This window comes from Notothenia coriiceps, unplaced genomic scaffold, assembly GCF_000735185.1.
Source record: "Notothenia coriiceps isolate Sejong01 unplaced genomic scaffold, NC01 NC01_scaffold00037490, whole genome shotgun sequence".
Classification (NCBI taxonomy): domain Eukaryota; kingdom Metazoa; phylum Chordata; class Actinopteri; order Perciformes; family Nototheniidae; genus Notothenia; species Notothenia coriiceps.
Genome location: NW_011370191.1, coordinates 1,537 through 28,832, shown reverse-complemented (window position 1 = coordinate 28,832; position 27,296 = coordinate 1,537). Strand labels below are relative to the sequence as shown.

The 27,296-nt window shown below is 41.9% G+C and overlaps 1 protein-coding gene across 1 annotated transcript; it reads right to left on the bottom strand.

The window, feature by feature from the left end:
• Window positions 1-13,200: 13,200 nt before the first annotated feature.
• Window positions 13,201-27,074, bottom strand: LOC104967635 (forkhead box protein O1-A-like). Its single transcript, XM_010797144.1, has 3 exons — window positions 26,949-27,074; window positions 17,579-17,770; window positions 13,201-17,333 (listed from the first exon to the last, which is right to left on the bottom strand). The coding sequence occupies exons 1-3, from the start codon at window positions 27,072-27,074 to the stop codon at window positions 16,146-16,148; spliced, it is 1,506 nt and encodes a 501-aa protein (XP_010795446.1). The 3' UTR covers window positions 13,201-16,145.
• Window positions 27,075-27,296: the final 222 nt, after the last annotated feature.

Here is a 27,296-nt window from a genome sequence, read left to right as displayed (position 1 = left end):
ACAATCAATGTATGATAGATTTTAAGGCTAAATCACAGTTTTCCACATTAGACTATTGAATGAAGTTGTGTTTGGACGTCTAGGTCGTAAGGAGATACCAAAAGCATTCATGTGCCCTGGAAACAGTCCAAAGTGTTACACAAGAAGGGACTTAAAATGTCTGATGTGGTGTGGCAGGCCCTCCCACTGAACACTATTGAAGGGCGTACACCTCCCTTTGGAGACAAATAGTTTCAGTGGTGTCTGAGAATAAATTGATGACGTCTATTCTCTCAGCGGGAAATTATATTGAGCCTGTAGTCACATATTGAGAGATTTATTAAGGCTTCCCTCCGTTATAGTCTGTCTGGGTTGCCGATGAAATGTAAAGCAGTTGTGGGGGGGTTATGTCTTCCCCTGTCAGAGCAGGCTCCCATGGTTGAGTCATGTGCTGAGAGGTGACACATTCATGTCAGACAGGATTTCAAGTGAGACTTTTTACATTGAATAACATAGACAGATTAAAAAAACTATAAAAATAAGAAGCTTTTTTTTTTACACTGGTTTAAAGTTGACAGAGCACAACAGCAATGCCCACTTCGAAATCATCAATTTGACTGCAGTGTTTACAACAAGCCCAAGACTCATGTTGAGCTGTCAAACCTAGCCCTTTCAGAAAAATGAGAGTGGAAAAAACCCTTGAGTGTGGTGAAATACCCACAATAAACAAAAAGCAGGTACTGGATAAATGTGTTGCTAGGGTGGTGATGTTATTCAAGTAGGTCTGGTCCTCTAGGATGAATCATATAGTGGATATATATAGTTAATATATCATGATTTACATTGATACTTTAAAAGGTGCAGGTTTCTGTGTATGGTGCTTTTAACTTGAATTGTCCTTTCTGATCACAACATTACATCTAATGTTAGTGTGTGTGTGTGTGTGTGTGTGTGTGTGTGTGTGTGTGTGTGTGTGTGTGTGTGTGTGTGTGTGTGTGTGTGTGTGTGTGTGTGTGTGTGTGTGACTACATTGTTGACTAAACACCAGTTAATCATGGTGGACGGCTTGTCCAATTGAGGATAAAAGCCAATTGTGGGTCAGTGATAAGGGTTAGGGTACGTTTAAAAGGGAAGCGACCTTTATCCCAAGATGTAGCTTGCGGTGCACAGTTTCACAATTTACATCATGATACCATATTAAATTGATTATTTGGACAACAATATATTTGCTGAGTTCTTAAAGTCAATATGAGATGCTAACATTATACCCATATCAACTCACACAAATATAAAAGTACATTTTATCACAGGCAAAAAACACCTACAGAGGGTTAGTAGTGTGAGGTTGCAGCATATAAATAAAATGTTAACTGATGTTGACTTTAAAAATAGGATGATTATCCTGTACTCATGTCATTATTATTATTATTATGTAGACCATTAACTGTGAGTCAATCTGCATTATTATGTACACTAGTAAATATTTATATTTTGCCAAGTATGCAATAGATTCAAACACTGTGAACATGTTGGTTAGTCTTCATTAAGGCCTAATTAATGGCTTCCTTAATAAACAGTGAAGTCTCTCAGTATTATTCAATCCCTTGACAGTTATTGTGTGATTGGCAGGCTTGGAGAGAGGCGCTCAGCCACCGCCTGGGCTCACTGCTTATCCTGCCATGTTGGGGGTGTAGACTGAATAATACTGTGGGAAAGCAAAGTGCCATTCATTGCTGTGAGGGGAGTTATTCATAGAGCTCCCTTCGGTTCCACACAGGGGGGCTATCACACATTGTCTCTTCGGAGCGATTTACTTATGAGCCGGGCAAGAGAGAAGCTGAGGAAAGATAACAATGTGAAATGGTAATTTAGTGGCCAGACATGTGTTTTTGGTTGAGTTGTTTCTTCTTTAATCCAGACAGTTAATCAATCAGTAGTAATATCCTTAAATCTCTCCATTTCAAATTTGATGAGACATCTATATTCTTTGAAATTCTCAAGGGTAGATTGTTTACATCTCTGACTGCATTGTTACATTTTGACTCGACTAAGACAACATGATTTATTGGAAACACAAAATGTGACCTCATTCCAAAGACAACTTTGCAAAAATGACAAAAATATTCAAACCAAAAAACCAATCCACCTTTGGTTTTAACTCCATCAACCTTCAAGACGACAAAAACAAACAGAAAGAGAACCATACATGTTCTGTAATTGTTATGTGGTGGCTTCTTCCGTGCTGTTACACGGTAATCAGGATGACAAAAGTCTTAACACCAATGCTTTCTAGGTTTCCAGGCCCCTCTGAATGTTCAACAGTAAGTGCAGTCTTTTTTAAGTTAACCAGGGATCATTTGTCCATGTGACTGATCTTTCTGAACAGATGGGTCTCCTTCTCCTGAAGGGAACGGGCTAAAGCACATGTCGTTTTCATTAATCTATGATTAAGGCTGTCTGCTCTGTAATTGTTTGAGGCAGTCCTCCGCAGTCGGTCGTGTCAGAACTGAGTCATGACAGCCTCCACACTTCTCAGGCCGTCTGCGACAGTGTGAATTTTGAGGACAGTTGTGCCAGGTGGGACCAGCTTGGAGAATCTCTCAAAGTGGACTGGACAGAACGCCCGTCCAACTGGAAGAAGAACAGATGGCCTAAATTCTGTATCATCAAACCTCCCTGCGGAGCTGTTATTTATATTTGTCCCATTCCGGTTTCTTCCTTATTTCACTCCATAAGATGGCATTACTGTATGTGGTTCAAATATCACCCTTGCATTATGATATACTACGCACACTTCCTTGCATAGCTTCCAAAAATCAGTTCTTCCTTGTATTTCTGTAGTATACATACGTCACCACAGGATAAATATTTGGTTTCAGCCAGTGGAGCTGGAAGGCTCAGGTGCTCTTTGATGTCAGTGTCGGGATCAATTTTGGTCGGAGGTTTTTCTCTGTACATGACGCTCTCTTGACCTGAAATTCCTCAACCTACGCTGGTAAACACTCCCACGGGTCTCAAAACAAACTGTGCTGGTGCAGACAAACACGCAGGTCCGAGCTGATTGTAGAGCGAGTGACACCGGGGTCGTTACCATGTAAATGCACCCGATGACTCCAATCCCTTTCAGTCTTACAGTAAACACTGCAGGTATCACCGAAAGGGTCCGGATACGAGATGGGTGTGGGATACTGGACAGGAAATGGCTCTTATGATTCCCTCTGGTGATTTATATTCAGAATGCAAATCGTGTTGCATTAATATTTATGAGAAATCTTTCTTGTGCTATGGCATCAAAGATAGCGCCACATCGCTGTCAATAGCGTAGCTTAATTATTTTATTTATGTTGCCTCTCGGTAAATATTGCCCAGCCCTACTGTACCTGATCATTCCATTGAAGGTATTTATAACTGCTTTAAGCTTAATTGATCAGTAATTAAGTCTTTGAGTCACATAAGACTACTGTTTTTGTTTTATTAGCTTATTTTGAGATGGTGTACCTTGTTGACACATTGTTGTTGTTCTTTATACATGTGGAGGTGTAATTGCTGTGTGTTATCTTAAATGTTTTTTTCCCTGTAAACCCTAGGAATAAAGCTTAAAGAAATACAGAAGCTGAGACGTTTAATTCCTTACTTATCACAAAGCTGGTTGCACTTAATTACCGATCAGAAACTGTGTGTTTCTCTGTGTCTGAGTGTGTATAAGAAGGACAGGGAACTGGAAAGAACAGCAGTCCTCCTGTTCCTACTTGTCCAACACACACACACCTCTCACCCCCCTCGAGGACTCTAACCTTGGCATTGCCCCAAGACATGAGGGGCAGCTGTGTTTCTCAGGCAAAGAGCTGGAGGAGCTCTCCTCACCCTCCTCCCCATTTCCTGCCTCTCCATTCCTGGTTTTCTGCCTGTGCACAAAGCAGGGCACACTTAGTGTAGAGTCACTGCCTCCCCCCCTCAGTCAAACTCCAAGGAGCTAACCACTTACTGTCTTCGGAGAAAAATTAAGAGATAAGGAAAGAAAAAGAGAGAGAGCTGCCGAGACCCAGAATGCTCTAAGTTCAGACTGGGTGACACTTGTTAGGAGTTGCATAACACGACATTTACTGGAATCAGGGAGCCGCAGGCCAAAGTCTGGTGCCACTGGTTAGTCAGCGGAACTGTGAGGCACTGTGTGAGAGATATGTGGGACGCTAGTCTCCTGTGTGTGTGTTTGTGTGTAACCTGGGCCTCATAATTAAAGCCCTGCTGCTGGCAGATGCATAGACACGATGGCAGACAGACAGACAGGCCAACACAAGGAACATTCCTGCACAGGCTTTTATACTTTTATTTTAAATGTTTTATGCGGTGTGATATCATGACTTTCCTTCTCTCCCCATCTGATTTTAATCCAGTATCTCCTTACAAGTGTTAGTGCTGTCGTTCACATGTGATTGAGCCTGAGGCAGAACTGTTGGGAGGCGGGGTTGAAGTAAACGCCAGTGTGCTCTATGGGTTCTTGAATGTGAAACAATCTGGTCATTTTATACTCAGAAGTCAACATTTTTTGGCTTCATGTGCCAATGAGCCACTGCCATAGGGATGAACTAGGGCCCTGCCTCTTACACAGTGTCGTACAGCAGCTGTGAGTATTGGTAAACTCTCTGTGTAAGACTTCTTGATAGACACTTGGACAGCAACAATGATTATTTTCTTATTATTAGTAAACATATTGATTATTTATTTCCTTAAATGGACACATTTTGAGTTGAAATTCCAAAACCGAAAGTGACATCTTCAAATTTTAAAACACATAGACTATTACATTTTCATTTATATAAAACAAATACATTTCTGGAATCTGAGAAGTAACAGTAAATGTTTGTCATTTTTATTAATTACTCAAATAATCATCATGTTATGCTAATCCATAAGCTGTTACACTGCCTACAATTGTTGTCATGTTTGAAGTGATGTTACTGTTCCCCTCCAAACTTTGATTTGGCAATCGTGTGAAACTATTAGCCCCACACATGATTTCACAACGTCATGTTGTCCTTCTGACCCGCTCCACATTTGTTTACGTCTCGTCTTTGTCTGTCTCTCATTCCCACTGCCAAGGAAATGTTAGAATATTAACGACTCAAACCTCAACAGACTGAAATATAAAAGAGGCAAGAAGCAGGTCAACGTGGCTCAGCTGAGATATCTAATTATGTTGACGTCTGCTTGTGTGTGGCACACGTTTATTTACGGATCTAGCCACGTCGTAGCTATAAAGCCACACTAATCCAACTTCAAACAAGTATTGACAATTGATTCCATGTGCCTGGGCTCTCTGGTTCATTGTTTCACAGTAAACCTTCAACAGTATGGTCCAGAATGCCATGGGACGAAGCCATCAGGCAACAACAGAAGCTGAGGGGCACATACCACACACAGGGGATCATGTCTGTCTGTCGGTCTGTCTGTCTGTCTGTCTGTCTGAGTTTAAAAGTCTTTACAAGTTCAGATTTTTGGTCATTGCTGTATTTCAAAACATTATTCTTTTTTTCACTCAAATGTGCCCAGAAGCTGTAGAATGCATCTAACATACCAATAAGTTAAACATTGAAGTGGCTAAAACTGAGGCTTTTGTTGCTCCACAGAACTAAACTACCACATTGTTTAGCAGGGAATTAATATGCCTGTTGATTTTCTAGGTGGTCTGCCAAATAGAACTCAGTCAAGTTTTCTCGTGCATCAAATAACATTCTGCCTCCACCAATCTGAGCCACCAATGATCATTTTAGACAGCTGAAACAAGAACACCTTTAATTAATACGTTTAATGATTGTTAGAAATGCCTTGTAATGACTTTCTGCACTTGTTATTGCAGAAAAATAACATTTAGTTCCATCATACAGCTGTTGAATGTTAATATTTTCAGAGATGATTTTGATCATTGTTATCCACACTATTCTACATTATCAGTTTAATTTTAAATTGCTTGGATCAGAGCTTGGGCTTGGAAACAAATCCCAAATGCAACACACTGTCAGATCTCTGCACTATTTCATGAAAATTAAGTTGAACATACTTAGTTTTTTTTAACTCCGTGTCACAACTGGTTCAACTGCTGGTTACTTCACCATTAAAGAGTTTTTAACTGTCGGGAAAGAACCCAGGATAAACCACAATAAAGTGCCTCTTTCATTTAGTGAATTCAAACAAATCATGTCAAGAGTGTACACGGGTGTTTTCCACCCACCTCAAATACTGGCATCACACAACCGTGCAGCACTCCTGCCAGTGTTTTGTCGGTTCTTTTTCTGGCTGTGCAACAGAGGACAGATCATTCAGTGAGTTTAGAGTCCAGTGACTGCACAGCCGGTGGAAGTGATATACAGAAAAGCTACCAGCAGAGAGTAAAGCCTAATTTAATAGGGCAGATGAGAGGTGCCCACGCAGGCTCTGGAGTAGAAAACTAAATTTAGTTGACATCCAGCGGCACGGTCAGGTAAACAGTCATTGGGGATGAGTCAGATTGTTTTGTTTACCTCAGTGTGGATTTGGTAGTAGCGAGCCGAGAGCACGTGATGGTCTGTTTTGGCAGAGGGTTTGCTCAGGCGCTGAAGTTTGTCTCACAGAATACGCTGTGCTCTCTCTGCCAACACAACTTCCTGTCAGTCAGAACCTTTTGAAAATGGTCCCTTTGGGATTAACAGGAAGAACGCAGCTTTGTTTTACAGTGTGAGAAGACTAACTGTGTTGATTTTGAATCATTTCGCCATTCAAATGAGAAGTGAAAGAAAGATTTTTCTTAAAAAATGAGGGAGTGAGTAGAGCAAAAACTTTTACGGGACTGCTCACTGCCGAGGGCCCCAGACCACAGGCATTACCCAGACCCACATTGTTGTGCAATTCCCGCCCTAAAGCGATTATGCACGGTGCCTGTCAGACTGGCCGGGCATTATCACACAATCGCACATGCATTCATGCATGTGCGATTGTGTTCACATCCATGAGTGCTCACGAGAGCCCTGTAGCTGGCTGGCATGGGTGGAAATTTAAATGCGCACTTTAATCAGAAGCACGGTTATGACTGTGCGTCAAACAGCAGGTCCCCTGCTCCTGTTGTCACGGGAACTAATAGTTTGTTTTAAGGTCAAAGTGCGTACCAGTGTAAGATAACTGCTTCAGCCTGGGATGTTCTTATTTTATCATCCTGACTGATAGCTGGGACAGACAAAATGTAGCTTTCCTGAGATTATTTATATTTCTCCGTGGTACTGCTATATTGTCCTCTACACTCAGGGATCGGCATCTTAAGTTTTCAAGTGGCTGTGTTGGATTCTTGGAAGTGCAGCAGTGCTAATCCGGAAGATTGGACATGTAACTACATGTAGTCTCATTTTTCTCTCAAGGAGTCTTTCATGTCCTGATTGAAGTAAGACAGGCGAGATAAAGAGCTAAAGAAATGCGCCACTGGGTTTTTTGAGGTCATGTTGAGAATGCATTCATCAATATTCTCATTGTTTAAAGACACTGGCATTGGAATTTCATTCAGATTAATCTTAACCTGTAATTACATTACATGTTAGACGCTTTTATCCAAAGCGACTTTCATACTCAATACTGTGGGCAATCCCCACAGGAGCAATTTGGAGTGAAGTGTGGTTCCCAGGGACACAACGACATGCTGACTGCAGTGGGGTTTGAACCTGTGACCCACTGATCCAAACACCAACGCTCCATCCACTGCGCCACACGCTATCACAGAGGTTTACCTAAATGTCAGAAATATTACAATTACAATGACAATTTTGCATCGCCTTACTGTAGCTACATATCCCAACTCTTACTGATACAATCCATCCTTCTTGAGAGAAAAAACCTGAATCATGGGATCTCAGGAAACATTGTTAATTTAATGTTGCACATTATGAATGTTATGCCATTATGTTGTCTGCCATCATTGCATTAATTATCTCTTCTCTAGAATCTATTACTTCTCTCTTCCTCCACTTGCTACACACACTTTCAAGAGATGCAAATATATGCCGATGACTGACAGGAAGTGGGTGCTTTGAAAGCAGTACAAGGTATGCAGCAGAAGGGTACTGATGTCATTAGCGGAGGAAGCAACACTGAGCATGACGGCAGATTCTGTGGCTTCTTCCTCTTTCAGTATATCCTTCATTTCTTTAAATTCATCCGCTTTGCATTACTCAGGGCTGGGAAATAAAAGGAATCAGTGTGATTGCTTATCGTTACTCTAAATTGTTCTTATATATTCTCTGAATTGTCATATTGAAATATTGTGGTTTTCACATGACGTTATCAGCTAAATAAAACTGCATGACGTCAGATGAATAGAGCCAAAGTAAATGCTGGAGTGAGACTTTGGTTTACTCATGTGTGGCTCCTGTCCTGTACTGGTGCCAGCTTGATAGTAGTGCCTCTGGGGTGCCAAGTGCAGGTCTTGGTGCCCTTGTATAATATCACACTTCATATCCACTGTCCTTCACCACTGATACCTTTTTTTTCATTGAATTAATTTGAGGAGATATGGATGTTGTGCGGCTCATAGAGCTCAATCTACAAGTTCAAAATCATAACACCAACAACCATTTTGTTATCTAAGTAATCCCTGGACTTGTTTAAGCCCGTAAAATAATAGATAGATACTATAGATGTATAGATATTAATACAGTAGCACAATGCAGCTGTACTCTCACAAAATATGTTTTATTTAACATTGTAACACACTAACAATATATTGATTGTGTGACTTGTGATAGCAACAATGCTATATAACAAGGACATGGTCGATAATATTAAAAACAAATATATGTTAAACTATTAAACAGAATAATATGCTTTTGCTAAACAAACTGTGCTTTGCTAATCATTTTTGAGACAAATGTGCAAAAGGGAACCAAGCCACTATCTAGTCGACAGATTCTGTTAAAACACTAGTTTACTAGAATAAAATCCCCTGGCACTCCTTCACATATACAGTATATCTTTGTAGTGATGACTGATGTTATTATCTTTTTTAATGAGCCAATCGAAGGAGAAAAAAACTACTTTGTGATAAAAGGACTGTAATGGCTCTACTACGTCTCATAAGGTTTTCTTTTAAGTTGTTTTCTCCATGGGAGAGCATGAGTCATGTTAGCTCAGAGCCGGCAAACAGGTAAGTGCATTACAGCCCAACGTGCACTCATACAAATGGCGTCATGGACATCATGCATATAGGGAGAGTTTAAAGGACAGAAGGTTGTTCCTATTTCTTTTTTGAACAAAATGATTATTCTTAACTAGTACATGTACATTTGAATTGAAGAAAAAAGATATAAAAAAACTATAAATAATATCATGTGGATTCATATAGGGAGGATCTCAGAAAAAGGTGTTTAAGAGCTTCACGAAAACAGTCCGTATTCAAAGCGTGGGTGGTCGTTTTTATTCAATTTGACAATTTTAACCAATTACAAACAGTGTTGGCCGTTTTTCACGAGTACAGTTTATAATTGCACTTATTTATGTCAGTGCTTTGCAGTGTAATAAAACAACACATCAAATAAATGAACTAATGAGAAATGTTCTCAGCTCTGAAGCCGTATGGAGATTTATTGATGGAATCAACACACAACCATAAAAACAGCCCGGGGATACCCCCATGTTTGCCAGGTTGAACTGGGGTAACAGGCGTTTAAATATAAACCCCCTAACACTCCTCCCATGGTGGGCTCAGGCCGTTACACAGGCACCCAGCAGTGCTCCACACACTGCATCTTTATCCCAGCAGAGCAGGCCCAGCCCAGCCGCTCTGCTGATCAGAGGCAGAAAATACCCCAGCTCCACAGACACAGCTCTGTGCACTTACAGACTCACATTGTGTTGCACATAGCAACACATGCACATATTTCAGCATGTTAAGCTTAGCCAGCACAACCTGGTCCCTGTCTGTACACATGAGCTGTGTGCTGCTTAATTCTGAGTCAGGAAATTAGCGAGCACAAGAGGGCTCAGCATGTAAACACAGATTGCCGTTAGCATGCTGCTGGGACATTATTTAAAGGTATGTGTAGCAGTTATCATAAACAGCATATGTATAGTCTGAAGAAAATAGAAAATGCAATGTGAATCATTCAGTTGGTCACTCGCCACTAATGCAGCCAACCTTTAGAGCAGTGTATGACAGTAAGGAGAGTGCAAATCCATCAATATAACAACATGCATGTTTTTCCCTTTAGCATTTAATAATATTTTCCTAAAGAGAACTACTAAGAATCCTCAAATATCTTTAAATGTTTTGAGAGTTTTAGTTGAAGATGAAGTGGTGTTTGAAGTTTAAGCATTAAAATAAGTTAATTTTTCAGGTGAGCAATGAAACAAAACCTTAAAAAACATATGTTTTGAAGACAGGAGTTATTACATCCCACATTTTCTTATTTCTTGTATTAGAGTGCCATGAAAAAGGTCACATTTTAAAAATAGAACTTGGCCGTTGTTATGAAATAAACATATATCGTTTTGTCTAGTTATGGTCAAGCTTGCCTAGCCTGTCAATAGCTTGAGAATAGGATAAATCAGCGATAAACTCTTTATTGTTTTGTTTTTTCATAACTACTGGTGCCTACAATTCTCCTGCAACACTCTAGTAAATGGTAATTGCCAAGGAATTTGCCTTCTCTACATGGCCTGGTGACACAAAAAAGTAGAAAAGCAAAAGTCATATTGGATTTTAATGTTTGCAGCTAACAAACACAAACAACTCTGCCTTCTTTATTCAATCAATAACCCTTCAGTACATCGTGTAATTCAGCAATGTTTTCTCTAAGCAATTACTCCAAATGTCAAACCTTGGCCCAACCAGAGGAAATGGCAGACGATTAATTATTCTCTTACCAATTTGTGTTTGCTTGGATACATAATGAGGTCAAATCATAAGTGGGGAACTGTATTACAATGTACAGTAAGAACGTTATCCTCCATTGTAATCCTGCTGGAAAAGCCTACCTGGACAAGGGCCCCCTCTTTCCTTTTTCCTTTTGTTTGCCCAGTCAGACTACAGAGTTTTGATTAGGAAGTGGTGGCTCTTAACCCAATGTTTGCTTCAGCCAGTCCCTTGCATTGCACCAAGCATGGCCTCATTCTGCTGTGTTTTGCACCAGAGAAACCAAAGGCATCAGTGGGATCAGTATCAGGACTGGCCAGCTCTTCCTGTGCGGATACAAAGCAGCAGGAAGTTCTCTAATAGCCCCTCCACTCCACCACTCTTCTCACACTATCATACGGCGATGAATGATCCTGGAGTGTCAGTGGCTTTGCTGCTTCTCGCCTTATGCGCTTAACCACTCGCAGACTATTTATCATTTGTCTCCAGCGTTTGTGAGACCGATCAGTCTTAAGCTTAAACCAATCATCATCCGCTCAGGCTTCCAAGTTCAGCAGTGTGTGTGTGTGTGTTCAGGGGGAGGGCGGTTGGTTGCACTCAGATTCCTTGCAAAGGATTGTGAAAAGGAGTCCTGCCAAGAGGCCGTCAGTAAATACATTTGCAGACAGATTTGCTTCTGCATGACGGGTGTTTTCTGCCTTTCCATCTGTGCTTTATGATGATCATATAACTCAGTGTGTCACAATGGTAATTTTGGTAAGGTACTTTCTTATAGGTCAAAGACTCCTAGTTGGGCTTATACAGTAGAACTCTAAATTGAATTTGAAGGACTCCACTCTAAGCGCTCTGCATGTGGCCTGGCCTCCACTCTCTATGCCATTTTGAATGATTGAAAGTTGACGTCAGCGGGTAAGAAAGGGACAGTTTTTGCTGCAACATCAGTGTGTGATCAGCTGTGGCCAGAAGTGTATGTGCATGATGTCCCAGAAGAGCATGTGAAAAGGACAAGGGAGGAATAGAAGACTAGGAATGGGGCGGGATGGAGGGAAAGGGCAGCGATGGTCTATTTCTGGTTGAATCATGTCCTAGGGTCAGTTTTTTATTTTAATCTGGGTCTGCTTCAAAAAATAGAAATTGTGGTTAAAGAGTCTTATTGGTATACCACTGTTAACAGTGACACATTTATCTGTTCACAGCCAGTACAACCTACGGCGCTGTGCTGTGTTGCTCGCTGCTACGCAACATTAATGACAACAATCATTTTCTTTTTTCCGGACTCTTTTAATGAACCCAAGGGTATAAATAATTAAAAAAATGCCCGAGGCTTCACATTTCCTGTGCTCTGCTTTTTATATCCACTGCCTTTTGTGGTCATTGCTCTATTGACTTTAGTAAATAGGTCAGTGATTATCCCCGACCAGTTCAATATTGGTGCTGATGATAACTTATCAAACAGCAAACACATGAAGTCATCACAATCTATTTCAGATTGCTCTGTGAATTTGGTAATGTGAAGGTGTAACTCTATATTTTCTGTGTGTTTGTTTGTTTGTTAGTACACAACAGTCAACTTTCATTTTCATAAAACACAAGACTAAAACAATCCCCCTGTATAAATACTGTTATTTATGCTAAATCAGCTTCAACCATAACACCCAAGTCTTAACATCCTATGATCAGGGCCGCCTTAATGCACGGGCTGACCTGGGCTGAAGCCCAGGGGCCTACGGAGATCGGGGGCCTATCATGAGCCAATTAAAAAAAGAAAAAAAAGAAATTCAAATTTTTTCTTTTTTTTTCGGGTGTTTTTTTTAAAGATTTTAAATAAACAAAGTCTTGGCTTTCAGAAATTTTCCACAGCGCCGCTTCCCCTCCCTCCGCTGAAATTATTAATGTAAGGCGTATAGTAATCATAGATAACACAGCAGGGTCCGNCCCTCCTCCAACACACACGGACGCGCACATGACCGGGCACGAATTAAGTTTGTGCACGAGATGGAAGGCTGACAGGCAAGTAGGCCATCCAGTTATTTTAGCCGGGCGGCTCAGATGATTGGTCGTGCTTTTTACACCACCACGGCTTCCACAGATGAATTTTTTTATAAATGTATTTATTGTCAAAGCATTTAATGTATTCATTGCTATCGGGATGTTAAGAGCATTCCATGGAATATAACAAAAAGTGTTTCTGAAGTGAATTACCTACCCCACCTTTAATTAGAAAAAGTACATTTTATATATATGTATGTATCATCTCTTGAACACATTTTGTAGCAAATTGAAACTCCAATGGACCGATAGAAACTTTTGCATGCATTATTTTTGTTGCTTTTGAATGAGAAATCTGACGCATCTTCAACACAGAAGTACATTTATTCAGGTCTTAATACATTAATATTGAACAAGTTACATATTCTTATTGATTGCAAATCACACAGCAACATTCCAATTTACTCCTGTATATGAGTTCAATGTAACAGAGCTTTATTTTAAAATATGTATTGGGAACTCTTCCTCTTTTTACAAGGATATATGAAAGTAAAAGTGTGATATCTCTCTATCATAAAATTACAAAAACAATTGTCCAGAATTTTCTCTGACAGAGTAAATGTTTTGTTTTTAATTTAAACAATTCAATATCTCTTTCCATTTATTTGAGTAATTTGCTTTTTGATGCTATTTTCTAAAAACGTTATCTAAATACAAGAAATACAACAATGTCAGTTTACAAAAGCTTAGCATATTAATTACTGCATCATCTATTTTCTAAATAAACTTCATTTTTTCCCATATAACTATTTGGAACATAGAGTTTTGACAACAACAACACCATAATATCTCACAGCGCTATGTTACAATAAAATATCTCTGTCATAAGTTTAAAGAAAATGAAAAATATAACAATAGCAACATAAAATTAAGGAATACAATGCATAGATTCAATCATTTAAAAATGTAAAGATATAATTTACTTAGTATAGCTCTTTAACTTTAGAGTGAATCCTGTGACACTGACTACATGGATTCATTACAGTTTATCCTGGCTTGAGTGACCGGCACAAATATATATAAATCTGAACATATCACATGATAAAAATGATCAATATATCACTATGACTTCAAAGGCAAATTTGGCTATAGTACATTATGGCATGTTTGGGTAAGAAAAGGCAACACCTGGCACAAAGCCAAACAGCAGCTTCTTAAACAGCCTTTTGAAATGTTTCAAAGAATATCTATTTTTTCTTCTTAAACCTGCCCCGCTCGCTAGCTTTCTTAGAAATCTACGTCAGCAGTGTAAGATCAGGTGCCATTACTGCTCTGGAGTACACACATTTTCATTTCAATCAAACACTCAAACTAATTAAAGAGATTTCCCCTGGTCATTACTCCAAGTCATTAGTGCTTGAATGAAAAATCGCATACTCAAGAGCCCTTGGCGACGTGATCAAACACACGCTGATATGTGGTTTCTGGATAAATCATGCAATTAGCATTAATGTAGAGTAGTCAGATTCAGTTTGTTATTTTTAAACCAGCAAGACTTCATTAGGAGCGCTCATGTCATCAGACAGCATCTTCACAAAGGTAAGCCACGATCTTGTACACAATTTGTGACTCAGCATAAAAGTTCACTAAAAGGCTGACAAGCTCATTGTTAGTACATCAATAAGTGGGAAAAGCAAGTCAGAAAATGCAAATATACACGCTCAATAAAATACTTAACACTTAGTGGCGCTTTTCAGGGGCAAAAAAGAATCAAAATAGATATGTTAAGATGATTTGAGCTATGAAGTTACATGTTATATTTATGTAATGAGACTTGTAGATGGGTAGAGGTAGGAGGGGCAGAATGAAAGTGGAGTCTCATAAAAAGCAGTAAAGCTGATCCAACTTATAGCATTAGACAGCTTTTTGGACACAAAGGAATCACATTCCACTAATTTAAATCAGTCACACTGACCTTATGAGACAGAAAATGTAAAAACAAAATAAGTTCTGAAACTGAACAGGGGACAGGCTGGATACTCACAGTGTCTTTGAGGACAATCTCTGTCTTGGACTCAGCATGCAAACTTTCAGTATGAAAACAACAGCAGCACTGACAAAACATTTTACCCAGCGACCTGCCTTGACCTTTAAACATTCACAGAGATGCGAAGCGTTCAGAAAACCTTAGCGATAACAATGTACAGTCACTCATTTCGTCATGACTTTTAAAATCAGAAAAGTGGGAGCTTAAAAAAAAAGAATGCACCATACTTTTCTTCAAAACTGCTGGATTTGAGTGTCTTCTGGACCGTAGACATTTACAATATAAAACCCTTCAAGCTGCAGACGACATCTCCTTTGTTAGGCACAATAAATAGGCCCCTGTGGTATTAAGGTTCAGAGTGACAGAGACTCAGAACATTTCTAAGTGCAGGTTTTGCACCAGCATATATCTATAATAGCCACAAATAATTTAGATCTCAAATATATACTAAATCCAGTAAACATCCACTACATCATTTTAACATACATTCTTAATGTATGTACAATAAATCAAAAAAGTGTGTTATAATTTTTACAGCCTGATAGAGAAGAATCTTCAAGCACAGATCTGTCCACACATGTGTTTAAAAGAGTCCAATCCAGTTTTCAACGTGAGCTCATTTCTGCTGCCTTTCCGCTCTGTAAACAATATTTACAGTCTTAGAAAATAAGAGGCCTGATTTTACAAACTGTATGATGACATTAAGTATATTCAGGCAATAACAAAGTGAGTCATTTTGTAACATCATCCTTGAGAAGTCTCTCTCTCAGTCCACAAACCCATGATCCAGATTACCTTCATAATTCTTCTGTAATGGTTAATAATTATCACTGCACTGTACATAGAAAAGTTTGATTGTGGAAACACAGTAAACATCATGGGTTGAGCTTGTGCACTTCTACAGATTGTGCTGCTGCTGATGAGATGTAGTTGGCAGTGACAGAGACACAACCACAGTATAGCATCTGTGACCTTTAGTAAACTAGAGAGGTGTGTTTCAGTTTGGCTCTTAGTTTAAGGCAAAACATGTTTGGCACTTAGTTTGTACAGGATATTTTATATTTCAAAAAAATAATTCAGATGTTATCTTCACCAGTTCCGGGGCTCACGCTGATCACGGCCAGTGTCAGTCTGCAGAATTTATCCCAAAATGTTGATGGTAGAGCGGCTGGAGTTAGGCTGAGGATTAAACATCCTGTCATACACTTGTTTTGTGTCAAATTAGTTCTGGGTGTGCCTTTTACCAAAAGAGCAACAGCACATCTACCCTGACACCCAGCTGTGTGTGGTGGTCTTCACTCCGTGGGGGAAACCTTGCTGGGTCACCATTGGCTCGAAGTTGAAGTCCAGGGAGTCCCCATCCATCAGAGTGTCATGGAGCACCGTCTCCATGTCGAACTCAAACTTCTCGATGGACATGTCGTCCAGGTCGCTGGGCAGCTTCTCCGGGTGCAGGGGCTGTGGCATTCCCTGTCGGCCGTATCCGTTGGTGTTGAGGGGGCAGAAGCCCCCCGGCATGCCTCCCACACTGAGGTGGCTGGAGAGACCGTAAGGCATCTGCATGGGGCTTTTGACTGTAGGCAAACGTGTGTTGCCCCCACCGTGGCTCAGGGACATGAGCAACCGGCCATTCATAGCTTGTGACGTGACCGGGGCCTGGCTGTGCACATTATGGGGGTGAGGGTGAGAGTGACCGTGCGGATGTACACTCCCTCCTCCCATCAGTTTGGCTGCATGCTGGCTGCTGCTGTACGGCGGCAGCATGCATCCTCCGCTGGACTGAGACACCACGGTGTCCACTGATGGCATGAGGTCTCCGTGCTGGTCTGTGTCTGACGTCAGCAGCTCCTTCAGGAGCCCTGCGGGGCAGCTGTACTGACCCATGCTGGGCCCGAAGCTGGGCTTACTCTCAGGCAGCGTCTGCATAGACATGGACGACATGCTGTTCATTCCTGCTTGGCCGTACACACACTTGCGGTAATCCTGCTGAGGCTGCGTGGCCATGCTGGGGGAGCTGTAGGCGGGGTACCCAGGGCTCGGCTGCATCATCGGAGAGGGGGAGGACTGGGAGGATCCGGGGGTCGTCGCCCCGCCTCCAACCTGGGAGTTGTTGGGCGAGAGCAAGTTAAGGTTGTCCAGAAGGTTCTCCATGACGTTCGCAGAGCTGTGTCCTAGAGAGCCCGTCATCTCTGTGAGACTGGGCAGCGTGGCGGTCATCTTGGCTCCGGCGGCTCCTGGGTAGCCCATGTGTACGTCTGCATCCCCGAGCTCGTCCTCGGGCATGAAGGGCGACAGGCGGCCGCTCAGAGTGCTGGCGTTGGAGCTGGTCCGAGGCCTGAAGCTGTTCCACGCATCAAAGTCGTCGTTGCTGTGGGAGTTGGGGCTGCCGGGCCACTTGGAGTAGGAGCCGGGGCTGTCTGCGCCTCCGTCAGGTCCTCCCTGAAGGGACAGCTGGGGGGGGACAGGGAGACTGTCAGTGTACCAATAGACATACGGTATTTTATATGCAAGAGACGTGTTATCAGTGTCACATATGTGTATGTCAGACGTAATTGGAAAAAATTCATACTAAAAATAATCTTAAATAGACAGAGAGAGAGTGTAGAGACAGAAATAAAACTAAATCCTGGTTAAAAAAGTTAAACATCAGCTAGGTAGTACCACAAAAGCCTGTGCTGGATTCTCTATGTCTTTACCTTTTTCTTAGCTGCTCTTCCTCTGCTCTTGGTGAACTTGCTGTTGTTGTCCATCGAGGCGGCTCTACGCCGAGGGGACTTGCCGCTCTTCCCCCCCTCCGGGTTCAGCATCCACCACGAGCTCTTTCCCGTCCCCTCATTCTGGACACGAATAAAGCGGCTGTGCAGTGACAGGTTGTGTCTAATGGAGTTCTGAAGGAAAGGAAGAAAGCGAGAAGCAGGGTGAGTACAAGCAGGGAGATGTGTGTGTGCCCTTTTTCAAAAACACCTCAGATCTGCTTTAGCATACAAGTGCAAATCCATCAGTACAGGTGGCTCTCTTAAAAAAAAATGTGGCTTGACAGGTAAGAAAGGGGGGAATTTAAGGTTACTCAACAATCGAAAGCCAAATAAACTCATGTGCACTCACATACGCAGTACTTTTACTCCATGAGCAATACATCCAGAAAGAACACAGTTTACAGTCAAGTATAATCTTATCTCCAAATATACTCTATATGCGGGCCTTTGTTTCCTTTACAATAACAGAGGGGCCCATTGTAAAACACAATTAAACCAACACTCACATTTCACCTGACTACGTGTCTTGTCTGAACCAGGACTGAATCAAAGGGAGGAAACAGACTAATCTTTCCTCCTTACAGACACATTAATAGTGCGCTCTAACGTTGCTTAGTGACGCCCCCAGTGGAAAAACTAATTTTTGTGCAGGAAGCTAGTGAAGCATTATTAAAACACGGCAAACAAGAGCGGGAATATTGGGCAAACGTCTGCTAAGCAAACCACAGAAAGTGAGACACTATTTCTGTCCTACTTTACTGGAACACTTCACACTTCATTTGTTAATATTTTCAAATCAGAACAACCTGTTATTAAACTGACTATTTACCCTCATAAAGTATTTACACTGTGGCTCTGTATCGAGTCAGGGCCAACATGCAGTAATAAGCCCTTTGTCAGGACATTACTGTGCATGCGTAAAGCTTGTTGTTTTGGAAGAAAGTCTGGAACTCCCAGTGCACACACATGCAGAGCGTGCATAGTGGCCAACGTCATCAGGCCTGTTCCTGCTGTGAGTCACTGCTTCACATCTGGTTCCCAGTCTGCCCTCTGCTCTGCCTTCACCTCTGCTTCTCTACCACCACTCATTCTTGAAATCTTTTCATTGATAATTATTTCTCGACTTTAATGGTTTGTTTAGTTTATAGCTTACTTTTCCAAGTAATTTCTTCAAACTTTTTCCTATTTTACGATAATATACAACACAAAAGAAGAGCAAATTCTTACACATGAAAAGATAGAAACAGTGGTGGCAATGTAGCCTTTTTGCCTAATAAAGAAGGAATTACTGTACTTACATAACATTGGTAGACTTGCATGAGACAACTATAAAACATTTAAAAAGAGGAAGAGACTGGGATATCCAGCTTTTCAAGTCTCTGGTATTCAAACTCTTGAGAAATTACATCCTACATTTTCAATAGTAGAACTTAATATTGTAGTTTATCATATCCCCCTTTTTAATGACTCCACTCCACAACTCCACAACCTCTCTGTGTGTGTCAATTGTAAGTGTAATTTAACCCTAGTGACATGACGATGACATCATCAGGGTCATTTTCTCAAACTATGGAAAGCTCCCTCTTGAGTCACAGAGGACATTATACAACTGTTTGAGGAGAGCAGTCACGAGTATCTGGACCATGAGTGGATGCATGTGTCCTACTGTGTGCTGCAACTACTTTCCTCCATCTCTTACTGCTTGTCACTGGAGGATCTCAGGCACTAGGGCACCAACGGGCTGTCTGAAAACTGGACCTTCACAAATGAATGAAACTCTGAAGCCAAATGACCTGACTGCCTCAGCCAATCGTCTCGGGGCTGGTTTGCATGATCTGAAGGACGTGACAGCCCTTACCTGATTAGTCTAGCAAATGCTTGCCCCCCCACCTCCTCGTGCACATCGGTAGCTATGACAAAATGCGGGGATAAAAGTCTGGTCATGAGCCTCTCTTTCCCATGACTGCTAAGAGTGCTGGCAATTTCAGCTGTGCTGCAAAAAGCAATGACTGCAATGTGAGAGCAGACGCCGGGATGTCCTGTAACGGCCCTATATCTTCCTGATGACAGGAAGGAGAAACTTGCAGCTAAAGTCACTTTAGAGGGTCTGTTTTCTATGGCTTATGTCACAGGCACTGGTTGTTGTGATGATGCAGAACATAAAAAAAACAGGTTAAAGTCTTTATTTAAGTGTAGGAGTACACATGAAGGGTCATCAAAACTGTTCTGATGGGAAATACCAAAAACTCGGCAGAACTCCGTGTGGGAAGTGTGGCTGAGCGTGTCTAGTTGGGCCAATGGAAAAGCCTCGTCTCCCACTGTGTGTGTGTGTGTGTGTGTGTGTGTGTGTGTGTGTGTGTGTGTGTGTGTGTGTGTGTGTGTGTGTGTGTGTGTGTGTGTGTGTGTGTGTGTGTGTGTTTAAGAGCCAGCTCATGTTTTTAGCTCAATGGCAGCAGTGGAGTATGGTTTTGATCTTGTTGCTCTCTCTACTGCAGCCAGTCCTATCGACACGCGATTTGAAATGAACACACGCACATGAACACAGTCATACACTGAGTGACACTAACACACTCTTGGACATGTATGAATGAAAAGTTAGGATAATAGGCCTATTGTATTGTGTGTTTCTTCAAATTAATATATGATTTAAAAGTTTCTTCTACAGAATACTTTCTTTCTTTTGGATGCGGCGACTTTATGTGACATTGATATATCTCCGGCCACAGTACACAGGAATCTTAACAATCCAACTAATCACTGTGTGCAAAGTTCAATCGTAATCAGAGCCGACTTGTTAGTATCTCTTAGGAAACAGTAAAGGCAGGATTCCCAGCCAGGCAGCCATCACAATCAACATTCCTCAGCAGGTTACAAAATCCCCTTCTACCGTGGCTCAAGGATGGTCCTATCTGGTGTTGTCTAAAAATATGACGACATTGTCCCATCTTAAAAGTAGAGTTATTTTGTTTTTTTAAACAAAGAAAAGACAGTAATACAGTGTTGGAAAGAAAACAGAAGACTGTGGACAGACAGTGATAACTTTTTGTTGCACTGAGGAATGTAATCATAAAAAATGTTGTGAAAACAGGCAGTAACTTGACATTACTCTGTCTCTGAAAGCCAGAGGTCATAAAAAAAAATGTTTTCTCTGTTCTGCCTGAACCCACCACCAGGAGCAGCAGCTCCATTTTCTGAGTCAATAGAACAGAGTGGCGCTGGCATAACATGAGGAAGTGACCACATGAAAGAGGACTGTGACAGGAAACAGAGCTGACTTCCTGCCTCACAGGAAACGCGGCGGTCGTGAGGCAGAGTAAAAAGGCATGGAATGCGAAAGCCGCAGCGCCGTGAGCCAACTGGACACCACAACCCCCCTCCCTCGCCCCCCACGACCAGAGAGTTTATGTTTATCTCTGATGTCATGCATACTATATTTATTAAATGGAAGTAATGTTCGCTTTGCCGGGGGACCGCTGAAACTGAAATACGTGACTGGATACGTCATGACTCAACAAGTGGCTGCAGTATGGACGTCTGGGTGGTGTGTTAGGCAGAAGGAGAATGTGTTTTTTGAGTCTAGGCTATTTAAGAAATAGAGAAAGAGAGGTTGTGTGTGACAGAGTAGGCATGGATCAGTACACACTGTGCTGGTATAAACTCCCTTACTGGCAGCACTGCTGAAAGGCCACAGTGTTCAGTGCATCACCCTCTCCTCCCCTTCCTTCTCCACTTCTATTACTCCTGTTTTTTTCACCTCCTTTCATCTCCTCTCTGCTATTCTCTCCACGCCTTTTATCATCTTGTTTCCTTGTCTTCTACCAATTTTAACACCTACAGTATATCTCCTCATCTTGTTTCCTTAGCCTCATCCTTCCTTAAAGTATCCTCTCCTCACACATTTTCCGTAGCAAAGTACCTGCAGAAAACTAGAGAAACAGACAGATGCCGACACACTGACGCAGGTTCTGCATCTGCAGGGTTGTCTCTTAAATGTCAAATCGGATAAAAAATCCCCCAAAAGAGAGCTACACCTCCTACTTGCAGGGCTGCTTTGAATCGAGTGAAGCCACAAGTGAAACCTCATCTGCACAGCCTGTACAGCTATAGGTATGAAGCATCTGCAACAATGCTCCATCCTCACAGACTGAAAGCTTGCAGCAGGTTTAAACTCACACGGCAGCAGTTCTCTACGAGGTTTCACAAACATTTACCAGAGATAGGGAACCGGTGGAAATGAAAAATGTGGTTTCCCTGCACTATTTCCACTGAACTCATTAGAGAACCGGTGTTGTCCTCAACATACTCCTTCACCTTTCATTAGCTTTGTTTTGAAAGTAGTTAGGTAGGTGTTCTGTTCTAGCACTGTAATTAGCTATTTTCTGTGTAATGTCTGCGGCTATGAAGAGAACAACCTATAGAGCATAAGGCGCAGCATTTCTAACCACTAAAGTAAGTAGCCCTAAAGCTGTCGCATGGTCATGTCTGGAGCTTTGTGCTGAGTCTGGCTGAGTTAGAGCAATGTGGTTCAGACAGAAAACCTGTAAACCTGTTATTAGCCTAACACCAGCTCAGCAGGTCTGCCCGCTTAACAACAGCATAAGGCTGAGCACACAGCTCCAGGTGAGGTGGTGGGGCGACAAGTGACAGGGAACTACTACTCACTGGGATCAGAGAGTATTCAAAACACACACACTAGCAGGGTTTTCCCCTTTATGTCAGATGCACAAAGTATTCTGTGATCCAGAGAGCGATTACAATAGATTCCAATAGTTTATGAAAGCAGGTTTACCTAAGGTGGCACATTGAGGTTAACTGGCAGTTGAGGCCGATCAAAGTTATAACACCTCCAGCTAGTGGAAGCTTACATGAGCAAGAGGGAGGATGTAATGTATATTTTATATTGTCAGTTCTGCCTGGTTGTTTAATGGTGGGGATTTCTTATTTATTGGACATAAATGCTCAATGAAGACAAGGTCAAAGGACTTTCTGACCCCAGTTCCCAAAATGTGCCGAATCATAGGCAAACCCGCCTTAAGTTGCCATCAGGCCCTGGGGCTGATAGTTTTTGTAGGCCCCTTATTTAAACAACAAATCAAAGTCATTTATAGCCTCGGCAGGCTCTGTGATCGCACTTCTCCACTTTGCTCTACGAGCGCCTGGTCCTCTCCTCCATATGAGTGACGTATCGGGCCTCCCTCATGTATTTGTCCGGTTGCCGTTGGCTCCCCTCCACGTAGCAAGTCCTCGTCGTCCTCTCAATCTCCTCCAACAGATAATGTCCCTCCTGTCTGTTTTTCCTTTCCCGCTACTCCATCGCTATCAGAACCAGACGGCCTACTTGTCTCCGAGGCCCCGCGGCCGGCACCGCTACCGCCCGGTACAGAACTCATCTGTCCTTCCTCTTCATCCTGACCTACAGGTTTAAAATAACCTGTAAGCTTCGGCATTTTTTGTAATAGCTGCTTGTCTCGAAACTCCTTTTCCCTCAACAATTTCCTTTTCCGAGCGCCACTCTCAAACTTTTTCTTCACTCAATCACTCGCAATTTGAGTAAGTCACATGTGAAACATATTCTCATTCTGATTGGCTGTTAAGTGGTGCCCACTGACTGTTACGGGGTCTTCATTTTTGAGAAAAATCTCTGTAATCCATCGATCTGATTGATTAGCAGAGCAAATGATCAAAATAGTATGGAGGGAAGATATTTCTTTAAAGGTGTCGCGGCGAAGGGAGGGAAGGGCTTTAATAATTACATTCCGCATATTCATTAGTATCTATTGTGTCGTCCCAGGCAAATGTCAAACAAAAGTAGACTAAATTTTTTTTTGTTTCAGAACGAAAGTCTTATAATTTGAAAAAAGCCGTTTAAGTCTACTATTTATGTTGAAACTTTTAACATTTCCGTATTAATTTTCGCCTCTTGCTCATTGAACTGCAGTGTCGTCCGTATTGTTGTCGGCCACAAAGAGCACTCACAAAAGGGGGCCCTTTGTTTGTGTTATGTGTGTTTGCGTATATTTGTGTTTGTGTGTGTGTGCATATGGGTGTGTGTTGTGTGAGCACTCGAGGGGGTCTGGTCNTGAAAGTACGCAGCTGGAAAAAATCTGCCCCCCTTTCCTTCAGACTTCCTCCCTCATTGGTCATGTGTGCGTTCGTGTGTGTTGGAGGAGGGGCTCTGTGAGGAAGTCTGAAGGAAAGGGGGGCAGATTTTTTCCAGCTGCGTACTTTCAAATTCTAGCGCACTCGAGCTGGTTTCTCCATTCTTACCTACCCCACCTTTAACCTGTTATATTATGTTGCTATGCTGCATGTGTGTAAGAACGTTTTACGTCTGACCTGAAGTTCATTTCTACTTCTCTGTATTCATTTGTAATGCGTGCCATGTTGTTAACGCACTTTGAGCTGCACCTGCTGTATGAACATAAAGCTTTATTATCAAACCAAGTGAATGTTCCTGAGCGCCGTGTCGAACATGTGTCGGGTAATTTGTTTCTGAAATCCAGTTTTGTTGGTGGGCCCACTCCAGGATTAGCACTAATCCCACAGTGGGCTCGGATTAGATATTTATTTATCATGATATTTGTATTACTGTGCCGCTCTGCTTGTTTGAGGTGGAAAAATACAAGATGAGATGTTGTATTTACATTTCTCTTCGCCCCGGAGGGATTATTTTTTGAGCTGCTGAGAAAGAATACGTGATGTGATGACTTCAAATCGAATTGACATAGAAAACATTTGAAGCAGCCGATAATAATGACAATGTGACAGTCGGGATGGGGTGATATCAAAATGTCATGTCGCTATTATCCTTCGTAAACATGTCAATTAGACAGAAGGCAGCGCAGGAGGAATGGGAACATTTATATAATCCTGATAATCATCAAATGAGGCCTTAAACTATCAAAAACATTCTGTATCACTCGGAGGTTGCGCGGAATTCCACAGACGAGGATTATTGTATAAATATGAAGGTTTGATGTTAAAGAACTAGAAAACATTTATGGAAATATGCGCTTCTTGGTGAAAAGGAAAAGAGAATGATATAAGAAGGTTGATACTGGTTTTGAGTCTTACATGTAGCTGAAGACACTACCGAGCTAGCTTCACTTAGCAACAAAGACTGGAGACGGCTCGCCAAGTCCCAAAACACCTTCCAGCCCCTTTAACACTCTGAAGGTGCTTCTTCACTTATATCAACATCAATTAACCGCAGGTGGCTTTGTCTTTGTCTCTGGACTTTCTCAAATGGATACCAGGAATTAAATCAAGGTATTGGCAACTAATCAGTCTTAGTGAATCTGTCACATTCAATAGAAAGTCTTTGCATGTGAGAAAGGAAGCTGCACACATTCATTTCCATATGATTACATCTACAGTTGAAATGTACCAAGGACATATGAATGTATTACCTCCAGTTTTAGTTGGTAAGCAACACACACACGCAACTTAAAGTCATCTCACATCCATCTCCAGCCTGCAGCAGTCTCGTAGGACAAACACTTACACCATACAAAAAAGCAAATCTACATTTTAATGCCTTTTACAATGTATATGTGTCTGTCACTGCCGTTTCAGCAGGAAAACAACTGACACAAGCAACACCATAAAAACAGACGAGGTAATCTGTGAAGGATTGGGCTTTTTTTGAGTGGGGGAATCCTTAAAACACAACATTAAAGACTCGTTTCACTCCATGTTCACTTCACTGCATCTCCTCCCCTCCATTTGTTGCTGTTTAGTGCGGCAGTCACTGCTAATTTCACTGCAACTATTCCAACCCACACAACCAGGCTTCTCCGAGCGTGAGACAGGGAGGGGGCGGAGGGGTGGTAGGTTGCACCGGCACGATTAAAACCGGTGCAGAGGAAAGAATGACGTTGAGAAATAAGAAACTTTTCCCTAAGCCCAAACCGACTGCTTCCTCTGGTTTAACAGCCTTCCAGACTTTAGGAGTCGGACCCTGCAGCAATGGGTGATGACCTGAGTTTTGGTAAGGTTTGTTTACTGACTGGTTGTAGCTACACAGCTGGGAATCAGGAGGGGAAGCTTTGTGGCTTTGAATAGGGGGAACAGATTAGATCAAATCTGCAGTACTTTTTAATCAAACTTTGCTACTTCGACAACACGATTAGTCTCTTTAAGAGTCTTTCAATCAAAAACAATGTTGTGGAGCAGCGTGGGATCATGGGAATTGTAGTCTTTATCACCAGGATTCCTTCAGAGTTCGTGGTTCAGGAGGTTTTGAGCATCTTTAGGTGTAGTTTGATTTATTAATTTTTTTAAATCGGACTTTCTTCTGCACGCTGTTTCGCTGCCGTTAACGTTATCTCAGCTTGTTTCTCTAGTAACTAAATATCCAGACGTCCCTTCCCTAAAATCCTTCATCCGAATTAAAATGCACCGAGATCTAAACAGTGTATGGCGAAAATGCGTCTTACAGCTTCTGGGGGGTGACGCATGCTCAAAAGGGATACGACGCCAATATAGGGAACCAGGAAAATCATTGCCGTTATTAAAAATTACTCATTTCTCGGGGGTTGAAAAGAACACAATGCAAAACAACACCAAACATAGGTCTAGCGGTGACATACAGTTACCTTCTATACCCTTCAAAAAGACAAAGGTCAAAGACAATGTGCTGCTTATTCACAGAAACGTAAAAGTCAGAAACCCTCCGTCCGCCACCTCTCTTCACTAAGGCTAGTTTTGCTCACAGGAAACTAAATAACAGGAAGCATAAAATCCATAACTGTCAAATAATGTACGATCTACATCCGTTAGCAAGCCACAAAGTTCACCTATTCTAAGGAGAAACTTTGACTCGCCTCTGAGGTTCTTAATTCCTCTTTTATTGCGAGTGAGGTTAGCCTTGGGACTCATGTGAAGAGAGGAAGCGTACCTTTGCACTTCTGTTTGCAAAAGTGTGAGTTGGTCCATCTTTCTCATCACTGAAGATGTGTTCTCTGTGTGTGGAAAGATACTGCGTCGCCTCCTGCTTCACTGCAGTGCCCCTGAGTTTCCTATCTCTCAGCAATAATGAAACACTTTCTATAATTTTGTATATTTCACGTGATGATTCAGGCGATTCTGGTTCCTCCTGGGAGGCCAGAAATCAATTGTGCACATACACTGCCCACAGGTTTGCGAGATAATGTTGCAGCCTAGATAAAAGCTGTGCTCACACTCTGAACGCTCATGATTAATCACAGCCCGCGTCCTTGGAGAGCCCGGCAGCAGAAAACTTTCTCAGAGGTTTGTGTGAAACTCTGTGTGTGAGTTGTGTATGCAGGTATGTGTGAGGGAGAGTCACCTTGACTGCAAAGCTACATTTGCCGCTGCGAACCGCCTCCTCGTCCGTCTGCCACTGGTGCGGCCGACTCGACTCCGGCACGTAGACGTCTTTCTTCCGGCGGAAACTCTGCCGTAGCTTATTCATCGCTGAGCTCCCTGTGAGTGACGAGAACAAACGTATTTAATCCCGGGGCTGTCAGGTGCAACACAACAGGTTAGAAGCAGGGTGCAATAAAAGGCAACGGTTAAACATCTATTACGTAATAATACAAGAAGTGTGTAAGACTGGAAATGTGGCAATTCACGTGCAGAATGAGTCAACTTCCTGTGTCTGATAACAGATAAGGAGCTGGTGCAGAATGACGAC